Here is a 12,641-nt window from a genome sequence, read left to right on the forward strand (position 1 = left end):
TTGGTCCCCCAGAATTATATCGCCAGCTGTTCTCCTCCCTCTCCACACGACCCCCTCTATCTCTATCCTTCTTTTTATTTCTGTCTTATTTGTTCTTTTCTTTTTTCAGTACCTTGTTAGTTCCTTCTATTTCAGTAACGCCTTCATCAGTATTCAGTACTTCATTACGTCATTCCGGTCTTGTGTTAGTTCATCTGTTAGTCAGTTCATCCAGTCTCTTTTATAACCTGTTAGTCAGTTTCTCCCAGACACGAGCAACCACACTGAGAAAAGGATCTCTTCACAGAACCACTGGACAAAAACACTTATATAAGAACGACAGCCTCTCACCGCCGCTGCCACGTCCCTCTCTGCTTATCAGGATCGCGAGTCGTAACTAATTTGTCACAACCTTTGTTACCCAGGGCCGGATTCAGGAGTGGGCAAAGTGGGCAGCTACCCAGGGGCCTCCACAATCTGGGGGCCTCCACATATTACAATATTTTATTAATTTGTTTATTCATTTGAATTATATTTATTTTCATTCTTTAAAATTCATGTTTATCTATTCCATCACTTAAAACTATGTTCAGCAAGAAGCGTGATAGAAATTAGGATAGCTACTCCTTGAAATTCATATATACCTGGTTTTCCTATGAACTGTATATTTTTAATGAATGCTATTGTTTGAGTTGCTAATAATATATTTAGAATTCCACAAACATGTATTGATTAAAAATGAACTACATGGAATAACGAAATTGAGATTAAAAAAAATATATATTTTTTTCATTATCACTTCCATTACGAATGCCATCAGGGTGCTGTGTTTGTTGACAGTCGGTCGGAGGGAGTTGGGTCGTGTAGCATCTGCACATCGGTTGTCATGTGTCTGTCGATTAAATGAGGGGGGGGGGGACCTCCACAAAGAGGCTACCCAGGGCCTCCACAGGTCTAAATCCGGCACTGTTGTTACCTGCAGTACGTTCCTATATTCTTCCCTGGTGTATATAACCACACCTCAGGGCCCCCACTTACCGGAAGTGTGTCGGCTAAACACGGCCTAATAAGCAATGTTTACTGCCGGTTTCAATAATGGTTCCGCTCCGGGTCTGCCAGCCAGTGCCCACCAGCACCCTCTATGTTTAGCCTCGCGACAACTACACGTTCTCACACCTACTGTACTTCAGCTTCTGCTTCTTGTACTCCCTTTACTCTTTGCTCAAGCTGTTGTATTTTTGTTGGTGTATTAGTTTCACTTTTTTTTTTAAACAAATAACTATATTTGTTTGTTTTTATAACCACAGCTTAATAGAAATTAATTCGCATAAGGCAAACAAAAATATGGTCCATTTAAGACATCGTTGTGTGCCAATAAGTAGTGGAAGTTATAAATAAATTAAAAGAACATAATTTTTGTGGTTGTTACAAGACGTCGTGAGAACCCATCAAGCTAACGCTCCCGACTTGGTGGATTCTCACATCATTTTTCTCACGAGTGAACGTTCTTTCTGTTAGTCATTAGCTAAGATCTGTTGACAGTAACCCGTGCAGGGGTCAGAGACCAGCAAGTTTATTTTCTTCATGTTGAAAGTGATGGTGATGTGGGTAGGGTGTGGTGCTGGTTTGGGTGGGATGTGGCGGTATAGGTGATGTCGTGGTGTGGTGTGGGTGGGATGTGGCGGTATAGGTGTTGTCGTGGTGTGGTGTGGGTGGGATGTTCCTCTCACTGCGTCAGCACACCACACATTCGAATTTCCATATCCCACGACAAGAGAAACTCTTCCTGCACATATTTCTACCCCTCCCACGTGACTTCCCCATGTGACCTCCTCGGGTCAAGTACAAGGAATGCTCACACCGCTGTGAACACTTCTGCGCTTCACCTTACACAAGGATGTAGGGGGATGCCCAATAAATAATAAAAAAAAATAAAATAAAAAGAAAGACCTCCGCCCTTAACTCATGAGACATAAAGGCAAGCATGCCTTCCTGTTGGGCGCTGTAAAAGCTTCTGCGCTTCACCTTACACAAGGATGTAGGCGGGTGCCCAATAAATAATAATAAAAAAAAGATCTCCGTCAATATAAGTTCTAATCTTCAACTTAAAAGGAAAGATTCAGCTGAATATAAGCAGGATCTTGGCACAGTGAGAATGTGTGCCACTGTTGTCACTTTCATCTTCTCTTGCAACATTCTTGACAAAAACCAAATCCTGAAGCCTTGCACAAGTATGTGATCAAGGCCTCACGAGATAATTACTTCATCCATCAACGTTTATTTCAACTCGTTATTATTCTAGTAACAATAATGTTAACAGCTGGTTATTGCCGTATAAGAACTATCCGAGATGTGGCATGTAGACTCAAGTGTGTAAACGCCCTCTAGCGGGAAAGGTAAAATTAAAGAAGAGACAAGAGAACATAAAATATATAATGTGATAACGTCAGTCATTGATGTGAGCTTCAATGAATTCCATTATACCAGTCCAATAATTTGAGTTTTGTCCCCTGGCTACTACCCAGTCCATTAGATCTCAATTAACTCCATTATTTTTTGTGGGGAGCTGCTGCACTATGTGTGTGTCATACAGTGCATCACTAAACTCATTCTAAAGAGATTACATGCCCAGAAAAAATTACTTTCATGTTTTTATCTAATCCAAACACGACTCGACTCGAGGAATATTGAGACATACGATGATTCACACATATTTACATTCGGTTCTTTAGCTTCCAATCCGTGTACTAAATCCGGCCGTGAACTCTTGAAGGACAAACTTGTAGTATGGACCAACAATATTGTGTGAGAAGAACAATTAAACCCATAATTTTAAAAGGTAAGAAAAGATCAGAGTCCTGCTATAATTTACATGTTCCAGTACAGTAGTTGGCGACATAAAAAGGACACTTTACATCCTACTGAAATACTGTTGGTTTGTTCTGTGTGGTGAGTAGAGACAGGGACACTAGTAGCGCCTCTCTCCGTCACACAAACAACTGTAACTCTTCTCACGACCACTGAACATTCCGTCAGTCTCCACCGCCGGCTGAGTGAGTCGATGTGATTCACTTAGATCGATCATAAACCGGTTCACCTGCAGTTCATTTGGTGTAAAGGTAAAGTACTTCAATTTGGGGTTTTATATATAAAGTGGTTTTTTTATTATGGTTTCTCTAATTCAAACACAACTTGATCAAGTGGCGTGACAGCTACCTGGTCTTAGATTACAGTAGAGAAGTTATAGTTTTTCGGGTTTGTTTTGTTTATCAATACTGGAAATTCTCTCTCTCTCTCTCTCTCTCTCTCTCTCTCTCTCTCTCTCTCTCTCTCTCTCTCTCTCTCTCTCTCTCTGGCATCTTGTGTGGCTCTACAGGTCGGCGGCAGGAGTGAGAGGTGTAGGTGTAGCCGCAGGTGGTACTTGGCACAGCGTCTCACCATGATGAGCTATAAAAAGTCAGGTTGCCGTGAGGCGAAGCGATGTGTTACCCTCCCTCACCTCCCTCACCCCCTCCCTCCTTTACCACCTCCCTCACTTCCCTCACCCTTCCTCCTCCCTCACCACTTCCCTCCCTCCCTCACCACCTCTCACCCTGTTCTTTAAGTCCAGTAGCCATTAGTTGTGTCATTCTTACCCCCAAAGTTTTGACCGTGAGCTGTGACCTTGTTCTTTGACCTACAGTTTATTCATCTCTATCAATTGTACGTTTTTCTTAACTTAATTACTAGCTGCCCTGCCAAGTTGTATCTGTATTTCGGGTTCCCCATCCTTCTTTGGTGTAACTAGTTTGGCCTAGGTCATACTAGGTGTACCACACAGCCAATGTGGCTTCTGGTTTTGACTAGTTTAAACTAAACTGTTTCTGACTCGTGTGTGTGTATGTGTGTGTGTGTCTGTTGGGCTCAGAAAGCGAAAAGCGACCACAAAGTGTTGTGGTTGTTTGTAAAATAACCACAAGCGAGATTTTGCTCTAGTTTAGGTTAGGTTAGGTTAAGTTAGGTTAGGTTAGGTTAGGTTAGGTTAGGTTAGGTTAGGTTAGGTTGGTTTGGATTGCGTTAGTTTTAAACCCAAGCGCAAAATTTCGCTTTCTGGTTATTTTGAAAACAACCACAACGCGTAGTGGTCGTTTTTCGATTTCTGAGCCCAACACACACACACACACATTATATATATATATATATATATATATATATATATATATATATATATATATATATATATATATATATATATATATATATATATATATATATATATATATATATATACACGAGAGAGTGTGAATATTAATACTTATTAAAGGAGAAGATACCGAGTACAATTAACACAGCTTTCGGTGTGCTAAATATACTAAGAAAGATTCCTTTTACTAAATCTGGCATCATGACTTAAAACTTCCTAGTTTCTCAGTGTTGGGTGTCCGCCAGTGGCACCAGATGACGTCACATGTATATTTTCCATGACCCTACACTGTCAACAGTCTGGCAGTGTCGAAATGTTTCTCCCAATAAACTAAACTTTCTCACATTCCCGAGATCAGAATTCTCAAATGATCAAACAATATCGTCACAACCTACTGTACGAGTAATGTGGATCTGCTGAAGCTATTTGTGATGAATCTCGATTATCACACGACTAACAAACAATGAAGAGCAGAAGCTGGTCATAAGCTGCGTTGTGGTCCAGAGGAGCATTATGGAGGCTGTGTGGTGAGTTGACCGGGGGCACAGTATTAAGAAACATCTCAGTGGTTCAGTAACTCAGCAAAGACATTCATTTAGCTGTTTAAAGAAAGTTGAGAATTCGTGCCCCTGAACACCTTCACCTGTCGGCACTCTCCTGGAGGACACCCGGCATATTCATCACCTGCCTAGCCACCTGATGCTGCCCGAGGAATTTAACACTGTAGCTGTGCCAGAAGATGATGGCAGAGTGCAGCTGAGCCAGTAGGTGAAGTGTGTCACAGGCGACCACACCCACCCACCCGCCCACTCGTCTTTATATAGCTTCTTGCTGCCACGACACAAAAGGTTTTATGTTGGCGAGGTGACAGATGACACGTCCCCGCAGGTGTACCACGTAACCTTAATATTATTACACTGACGAGACACACCAGGAATGAGGATGAAACTAATGCTGTAATCTTATAGAATAATCCTTCCTCACATGTTACTATGGGAAGCAAACTTTAAATTCTGCCTCGACGATAATGGGGAAGGCATAAGGACACTGGCAGGAGGTGGAGGAGAAATAAAGAATGTTAAAGTTTACTGCAGGAAAAAGTTACTGTGGTAGAAGAACGGACGAATTTACTATCAACTGGGACAATGGCCAAGTGATCTGATGTACCATTAAGAGGTTCTGAGCATTTATTTTTTGTCAGTCATTTGTACAGTCACTCAAAAAATCATCTGTACTTGGGGTGACAGTTGAATTTCAGATTGAACACTGCGACTCCTGTTGTTTCGGTAGGGTTGCCAAAATCCTACGCCCATTTGTGTCTTATTTTTTCAAAAAAAATTTAAGATAGCTTTTTGAGTGACTGTACATACGTCAGTCTGATTTACTTACGTCAGCAAGCGCCTGACTTAACTCCCGTCCTGCCCACACGACGTGCGTCAGCCTCCAGTCGCGCACCACCAACCCATATTATGTGTAATGCGTCCCTCCAGCATCTGTCGCGTGACGCTTCCCTACAGCATCTATCGTGTGACAAGACTTTGCAAAAAGAAGAAAACTGTCAGACACTACAGCTCATATGTCACTCCGGGATATAATCAAGGTTCTGGCTGTCAGCAGATGGATAGAGTCTGCCAAGACCGTTGTCACTGTCATGGTCGTGCGTGTGTCATTTTATGTATTGTGTGATCCAGCAACCAGATAGAGCCAGTCGTATGTCTGTGTGTGTGTTGGTATTGCCTCTTGACCAGGTGTGTTATCGTCTTGACCCGGTGTGTTATCGTCTTGACCAGGTGTGTTATCGTCTTGACCAGGTGTGTTATCGTCTTGACCAGGTTTGTTATCGTCTTGGCCACGTGCCACCGAACATGGAGGCCATCAGTTGTTTACTAATTTAATCAAATTGTTCATATTGAATATTGTAAATTGTTACAAGTAAAACGTTTTAAGCTTTCAGAATAATAGCTCGTCTTGTTCGTTGTTCTTACTTGTATAAAAAACGTTTCTCTATCCTCAGGAAAGTGTTACAAAAGTTTACCACCTTTAAGTTTATTCTGTTGTCTTATGGGTTTAGACAAGCTACAGTAGATTAGAAGGCAGCAAATGACGGTGTTTATCCTGGGTAAAGTGTTGTGGTGGGAGCCTCGGGTGTAGTATTGGTGGTGCGCCAAGAACCTTATTGGGTGTGTGACGCGGCGGCCTCCAGGTGTTGGGAGGCAGACCTACAACCTTGCCTGTTGGGCCAAGGAATATTCAAAGCTTCATTGTTTATGTTTCAGGATGTATAAATGTACATGTGACAGCGCGTACATAGCTCAGTGACAACACTATTTTGGAGTGAAAATCTTCCATTTTGGTGCTATACGTTGCTGTCTCTACCGCCAGTTTGAATGACTAGGTGACTCCATTGGAATCAATATAAATGGAATATTTGTTGAATGACAGACTGACACAAGGATACAGTCTGCCTTCAACCTTAGATAAACAAAAACAAAGTATCACTAATGTTGATCTTGTGTCCTCAGGTGGCCGTAATAATGCCCCGCTACGCCTACCAGAAGCCCCGGTCAAGGGTGTATAGCTACAACTATGGCTACATGAACAACTACTACAAGCCTCTTACCCACTACTTCGACAAGGAAATGAAGGCGGTCGAAGAGCAGCCTGGTCACCAGTCTCTGGCCGAGGTCAGTTACTCTACATAGGGTGACTCATATAACTTGACAACATCTGATTCTAGTTAAACCTTTATCGGACTCGTTCCCTTGTGATGCCTAGTTAATTTTCTATTGTACAAAATATATTAGATTGGATGCTGTGTTTGCTTGGGTCTAAACGGGTAAGTGAGATCGGATGAGTACAGTGTTCATGTTCACACCGACAGTCAGGGCCGTCACACAGGACCCACTTTTTTTCCTAACAATTTTGTGGGTGGTGAAACTTTTAACTGCTGCTAGAAATTAAACAAGGTTATATTTCACTCATCATATTAATGCCTGACTCGACTCACAAGGGGTTTATTCATAATTTTCTCCCCATCCAGTTACTTATTGAGACTAACGGTTGATTGACTGGGAGGACGAAGCTGCAGTATATTTCTCTCTCTTATCAGTTAACTCATCTATAATGTACAGAAGCCCCCGTCAGAGACAGCATAATATACAGTGTTTCTGACAGCATCATGATAAGAGTAATAACATTTAATAAGACTGGTGTTAACTTATATAAACTATGATTTGATTCTTGTCATCATTGGTACTTAAATATGAACTTATAGATTTGATGAATTTTATCATCCAAATAAACAAAGTAAACTATAATAAAACTCACTTAAAGAATCAGGTCGTTTTTACGTATATATATACATATATATATATATATATATATATATATATATATATATATATATATATATATATATATATATATATATATATATATATATTTCATTAGCCCAATAAAGCACGCAGACTTCTACATACAATCAACACCCTTTGGTGGATTTTGATAGTTTAGTATATACAAAACTTCTATTTAGGAACTCTTCCAACCCTTGAGCTGTTTGGGACCACAAGGGGTTGTTCTTCGCTATTCATTTTTCTAAATGCTTTACTGCATTGCAAAGGGTTTTTCTTATTTTTTAATATCCCAAAATGTCTTCTTTTTTTAATAGCTGGAAGTTATGTTTACTTCAGCTGAAGGTGTACTGTAGTGTAAATGTGAGTTACTATTTTTAAATCCGGTTTACGATATAAAAACTGACCATGTAAGTATTACTAAAAAAAAATCTAAGTAAACCAAAAGCACAGTCATTACACCGTGGGTAGAAGCTCTCCACCGTGAGTAAACTAACTTTGTCATCACCAACCAAGTGAGAGGAGCCATCAGTCACCAGCTGAGGGGCCACTGTTTGGGCTGCTCTTATAACGTCTACGCCTCCCTCCCCTCCCCTCCCCTCCCCTCCATAAAGTACTGTTTTTGTTTTTCTCATAACTGTGGTATGAGCTTACAACACAGCATTACATTAGAGCCTTTGTATTCAAGTATGTTCAGTTTTAACACTGATAGGTATATGTTGTGTCGACACCTCACACCACAGGTGTACAAAAAGTATTAGTATCAAAGTCCTGCCCCTTGCTTGCCCCTTTCAACTCATGGGTATTGGCTTGGTAATTATGGTATCAGGGCCTAGTCTCCTTGACCCAGTGTGTACTGCCCCTGGCGTTTCCCTGCTGTGCTCTTAAGCGTGTGTTCATATGATAGTTGTAGAAAAGTGAGTCTCTTATAGACACAGTGGTAGCGAGATACAGTCAAACTCTCCCTTCTAGTGATATTGGCAGTGTGTGTGTCGTTCTGATGCCTCTGTGTGAGATTAAAACGGAGTTCCAGGAGTGTTCCGTTCACAGAGCCTAAACGACCGACTTCACTTCACTTAATTTGCATTATAGTGATTTTATTGTATTTTGAGGCACCATCGTCTTTATGCCTCTGTTGTCAAAACCTGTAGCGTTGACTGCCACATACCCAGTAATTCTAGGTTAGTTGCGTCTGGAATATAATGATTGCTCCACGATGGAGTGAGTGCCTTCTGTCCGGTTGCATGATTCATATTTTTTTCCATCCTTGGTTCCTGGAATGGTTTGTATCTCTGGAATAAACCTTACAGCTCCATAGTCTTAGAATGGTGTGAGACAAGTCCCTGCAACACGTGGTTCCTACACTGGTCTGGATGATGTCACAAGAAACAGTCTTTAGATTTAGATCAATAGTCTTATTGTTTTCCGCTTGACCCCAACAGGATAAGGGAACAAAGTTTTTTATGTCACCAGAGAAAAATTTATGTTCATTTGATATTTCTTTTAATTGGCTCAAAAATACTTTGCAATTATCTTTTGTTTTCTGAATTATAAAGATATAAAATCATACATCAGATTATTTACTGCAATTTTTTATATTAGAAATTCTGGCCATGAAATTCGCACATGCTTTATCCATTAATTCTTCATCTATTTTATTGTACGTAATTTAAATTTACATTGTGTAAACCACTTTGAACCATATAGACAAATGTAGTTTGCTAACAGTTAGGAAAATCTTTGGTTCCGCCAGTATTATCATGTACTGTACAAGTCCCTGATCCTGATAGCTTGATGATTGTTGCATCTTAGATGATTAAGACACTACTGCTGTGATGCTCCTTCCATGTACCACCTTGTGTCCTGCACGAGCACATGTCTCACGCCCGGCCTGCCCTTTCCTCTGTCCCCAGCGCCTCAAAACTTTCCCCATGGACGGCACCATCTTCAGAGAGCGGGCGACCAGCGCTCCTCCCTCACCCTCCAGATACCCCGACGAAGTTACCTACGAAGTCCTAACTCCCAAGGCAGCCGAGTCTCCTGAGAAGACTGCCAGGTCCCCACCGATGTTGGTGAAGACGGTCCATCACCCACACTACCTGCGTGTTGAGGATGAGGTAATGCCTCACAACAGGGGGTCCTTCTGGCCCCAGGGACAGCAGTTCTCCCACCTGGTGTCTTCCTACGGTCTCTTGTATGGTGTCCTGGTCTGAGGCCGCTCCCACAGTAATTAAGTTATCCAGTATATTTTGCACGCAGGTACCAGTATGTTTGGCAGTATACTACGGTGTACGCAGTGTTCCAGACTTACTCAGCGCAGTTGTATTTTCTCTGTATTTAGTAGACCCACTTGTAGTTCTGCCCACAAGGGAACACATCTAACAGCTTATATCAGGGATTATTGCCCAGGTCCTCATCATCTTGTAGATAATCTTCTGGTAGAGTAAATTATAGTATAACACCTAGAATCCATATTTCAGTATATTGACTGCGCATGTGCATGAAAGTCTTAACATCCGAAAAATGCACGAATATCTATCACTGGTCAGTGACTCTTCAGTAAATGTTATTTCTACCAAAATGACATATTTATGCCACAAAATTATATAACATAAAAAATGCAATCCAAGCAGTAGTGAAGTTACACTAGAATATGTACAGTCTCTTCCACATCCAACTGGTATAGTCAGCCCCCTTCTCCCTCTCGCTAGTGAATGTTTCGGATCCACGAGTCGATATTCCCGGGTTTCACACCACATGGAGAGGAAGGATTGACAACGTTAACTGTACCAGTTGGAAGTGGAAGAGGCTGTACATTATATCATCTTTGTTGTTTAGAGTATTGTTTATAACCAACTAGATATTATGATTCATTCAAAAATCAATAGACAATATCTCAAGATTCAGTGATCATAGGGCCTCGAAGTATTAGTGTTGTGAAGTATTAGGGTGTAGGTCCCACTAAGTCACACATTTAGCTCCCTTGTGCCCAACATTACACGTAAGAACGTACTCCCACTGTCGGGTACTTCGCATGTTAATTACTGGCTTTCTTGACAGCTAAGGACACTGGACCCCATCTGGTACCGGCACCCGTGGGACTGGGACTGCATCTGGATTCCACCCCACGAGACGCTAGTGGTTCCTCATTTCGGCGTAGGATCAGACATCGATCTCATTATGCGATATCTGCGAATGAAACCTCGCAGATATTTATATTTTTATGATTAAAAGCTCTCCTGACGTTGGAGAAATACAGCTGTGTACAGGGAGAATCTTTATTCTGCAACACCCACTGAAAAAAATCATCCAAGTGTACTTTAATGTCGTCTAAGGCGAGTGTTAACGCGTGCATGGTCTTGTCGGCAGGTGAAACCGGGATACCAGCCCATCTGGATGAAACACCCGTACCGCCTACCCGTCGAGGACATCAGGGTCCCTCCCCACGAGAGCTCCATCTGGCCAGAGAGTGTCCCTCACTTCAATCTCGTATCCTCTTATGATCTCATGGTCGACTTTCTGGGAATACGAAAGCCCTGTTGTTGTTAAATATCTTCTTTATTGGTGCCCAAGCCGCCATGGCCTTATAAACAACATCCACGCGCTTTTTCAATATTACAAGTATTACAAGTATCATAATCTTCAACATAGTTAAGAAGGAGATTCTCCAGAAGTAGCAGCGTTCGTCAAGTCAAGCAGGAGCTGTGACGCAGTGCCTCAACAAGAACGACAACTCCACTCATCTCTTTCATGCACCTGTCCGTCCGTTTGTGTTTCCTTCTTGTCATCGACGCCACATGTCCTCTCCCTGTTCGCACAATAAGACAGGACATTTCAAGGACGTTTTAGCTTTTCTTGTGTAGTCTATAATGGAAAGTCAACCTTTCAAACTATATTTGTATTTTGGCCATTGTTTTAATGATATTGTAAAAAAAAAAGTGTAATACTAATTTATCTTCAGTGTTTTTTTCGTATTATAAGCTTCTTTACGAGTGGATTTTATTTGTTGTCATTACTCAAGTCCAACATACTGTCCAAGTGTGCCTGCAGGCTTATCATCCTCACTAACACACACACGCCAGCTTCATCTAAATAAATTATATGTAACTCTTGTATTTAGTTCTTCATTATCCTTCATTGATTTGGTTCTTCAGTGATAGCGTATGTTAACTGCATCTGACACATTCCCTAAATTTAAAGTGTATGCATGCGGTGTAGACACTTTCCTAATGTGTACCTAATCACAGTAGTTGGAATTACGGGTTGAGACTTAGAAGGCACACCCATAGGGTACTTCTCTGTGTGTGTGCATCAAGTTACCATGTGTGAAAGTGCTGGAACTCTGCTGACTTGTTACAGCTCCTGCACACCATTAACTTGGTCTTGGATATGTTATAATGTTAATATACCGGTAGACAACACCTGAAAGGCAAATTATTATAGTTTGAAATTTACATAACTTTTTGAAAACTATAGCATTAATGATGAGTAAAAGATACTTGTGAAAATTTTCACAACTCATTTTGAATAAAATGCAATTGTTTTGGAAGTGTAGAGATAACAGACTTTAATCCAGTATATTTCTCGTTCGTAAGGTTAGGCAAAAACAGTAGGATAGAATCGAAACACAGCGTTACAAATTTGACTTATATTATAAAATATACAACTGGGAGTTAGTTGAATGAAGTCAGGATTTGGTTGAAGTGAGTCTTGTGGCTGGCAGCGGTATCACGGGAACATGTGAGACAGACGGGTTCATGATAAGAGCACAGTTTCAGTATCTTGGGCGACCTTCCAACTGGTCAAATAGGGCCACTGGGAATACCACAGTCATTCCATTGGTTCAAGTGCGTTAATTTCTGTTAATATTACAATAAAGTTGTTTTTAGTTTCTTTACGAGTCCATAGCAATAGTTAAAATATAAAACACTATTGGAAGTTTGGAACACTCGGAAAATATAGCATTAATAGACAAAATATATATCGATGAAACTTATTGCAAATCAAATAACCGTTTAATGAAGTTTGAGGCTCAGAATCACCAGAAGTAAGAAAAACTGTATGGCTTTCGCCAGGCGAGATCTACTGGTGATCTGCTCTCCTACTGCATCCATCTGTTATATATG

At 41.0% G+C, this 12,641-nt stretch overlaps 1 protein-coding gene across 1 annotated transcript; it reads left to right on the forward strand.

Annotated features, from left to right (window-relative positions):
* The first annotated feature begins 3,032 nt into the window (after positions 1 to 3,032).
* On the forward strand, positions 3,033 to 11,628 carry LOC121870986. The gene is made up of 4 exons (XM_042372990.1): positions 3,033 to 3,098; positions 6,685 to 6,846; positions 9,429 to 9,632; positions 10,885 to 11,628. The coding sequence occupies exons 2-4, from the start codon at positions 6,697 to 6,699 to the stop codon at positions 11,062 to 11,064; spliced, it is 534 nt and encodes a 177-aa protein (XP_042228924.1). The 5' UTR covers positions 3,033 to 3,098; positions 6,685 to 6,696; the 3' UTR covers positions 11,065 to 11,628.
* Positions 11,629 to 12,641: the final 1,013 nt, after the last annotated feature.

This window comes from Homarus americanus, unplaced genomic scaffold, assembly GCF_018991925.1.
Source record: "Homarus americanus isolate GMGI-L3 unplaced genomic scaffold, GMGI_Hamer_2.0 scaffold52512, whole genome shotgun sequence".
Taxonomy (NCBI): domain Eukaryota; kingdom Metazoa; phylum Arthropoda; class Malacostraca; order Decapoda; family Nephropidae; genus Homarus; species Homarus americanus.

What these genes read in the sequence shown, in the direction of transcription:
- LOC121870986 (XM_042372990.1), top strand. Translation starts at nt 6,697, where the DNA reads ATGCCCCGCTACGCCTACCAGAAGCCCCGGTCAAGGGTGTATAGCTAC. An exon ending in GTCACCAGTCTCTGGCCGAG is followed by an intron (nt 6,847 to 9,428) that starts GTCAGTTACTCT and finishes CTCTGTCCCCAG; the next exon opens with CGCCTCAAAACTTTCCCCAT. An exon ending in ACCTGCGTGTTGAGGATGAG is followed by an intron (nt 9,633 to 10,884) that starts GTAATGCCTCAC and finishes TCTTGTCGGCAG; the next exon opens with GTGAAACCGGGATACCAGCC.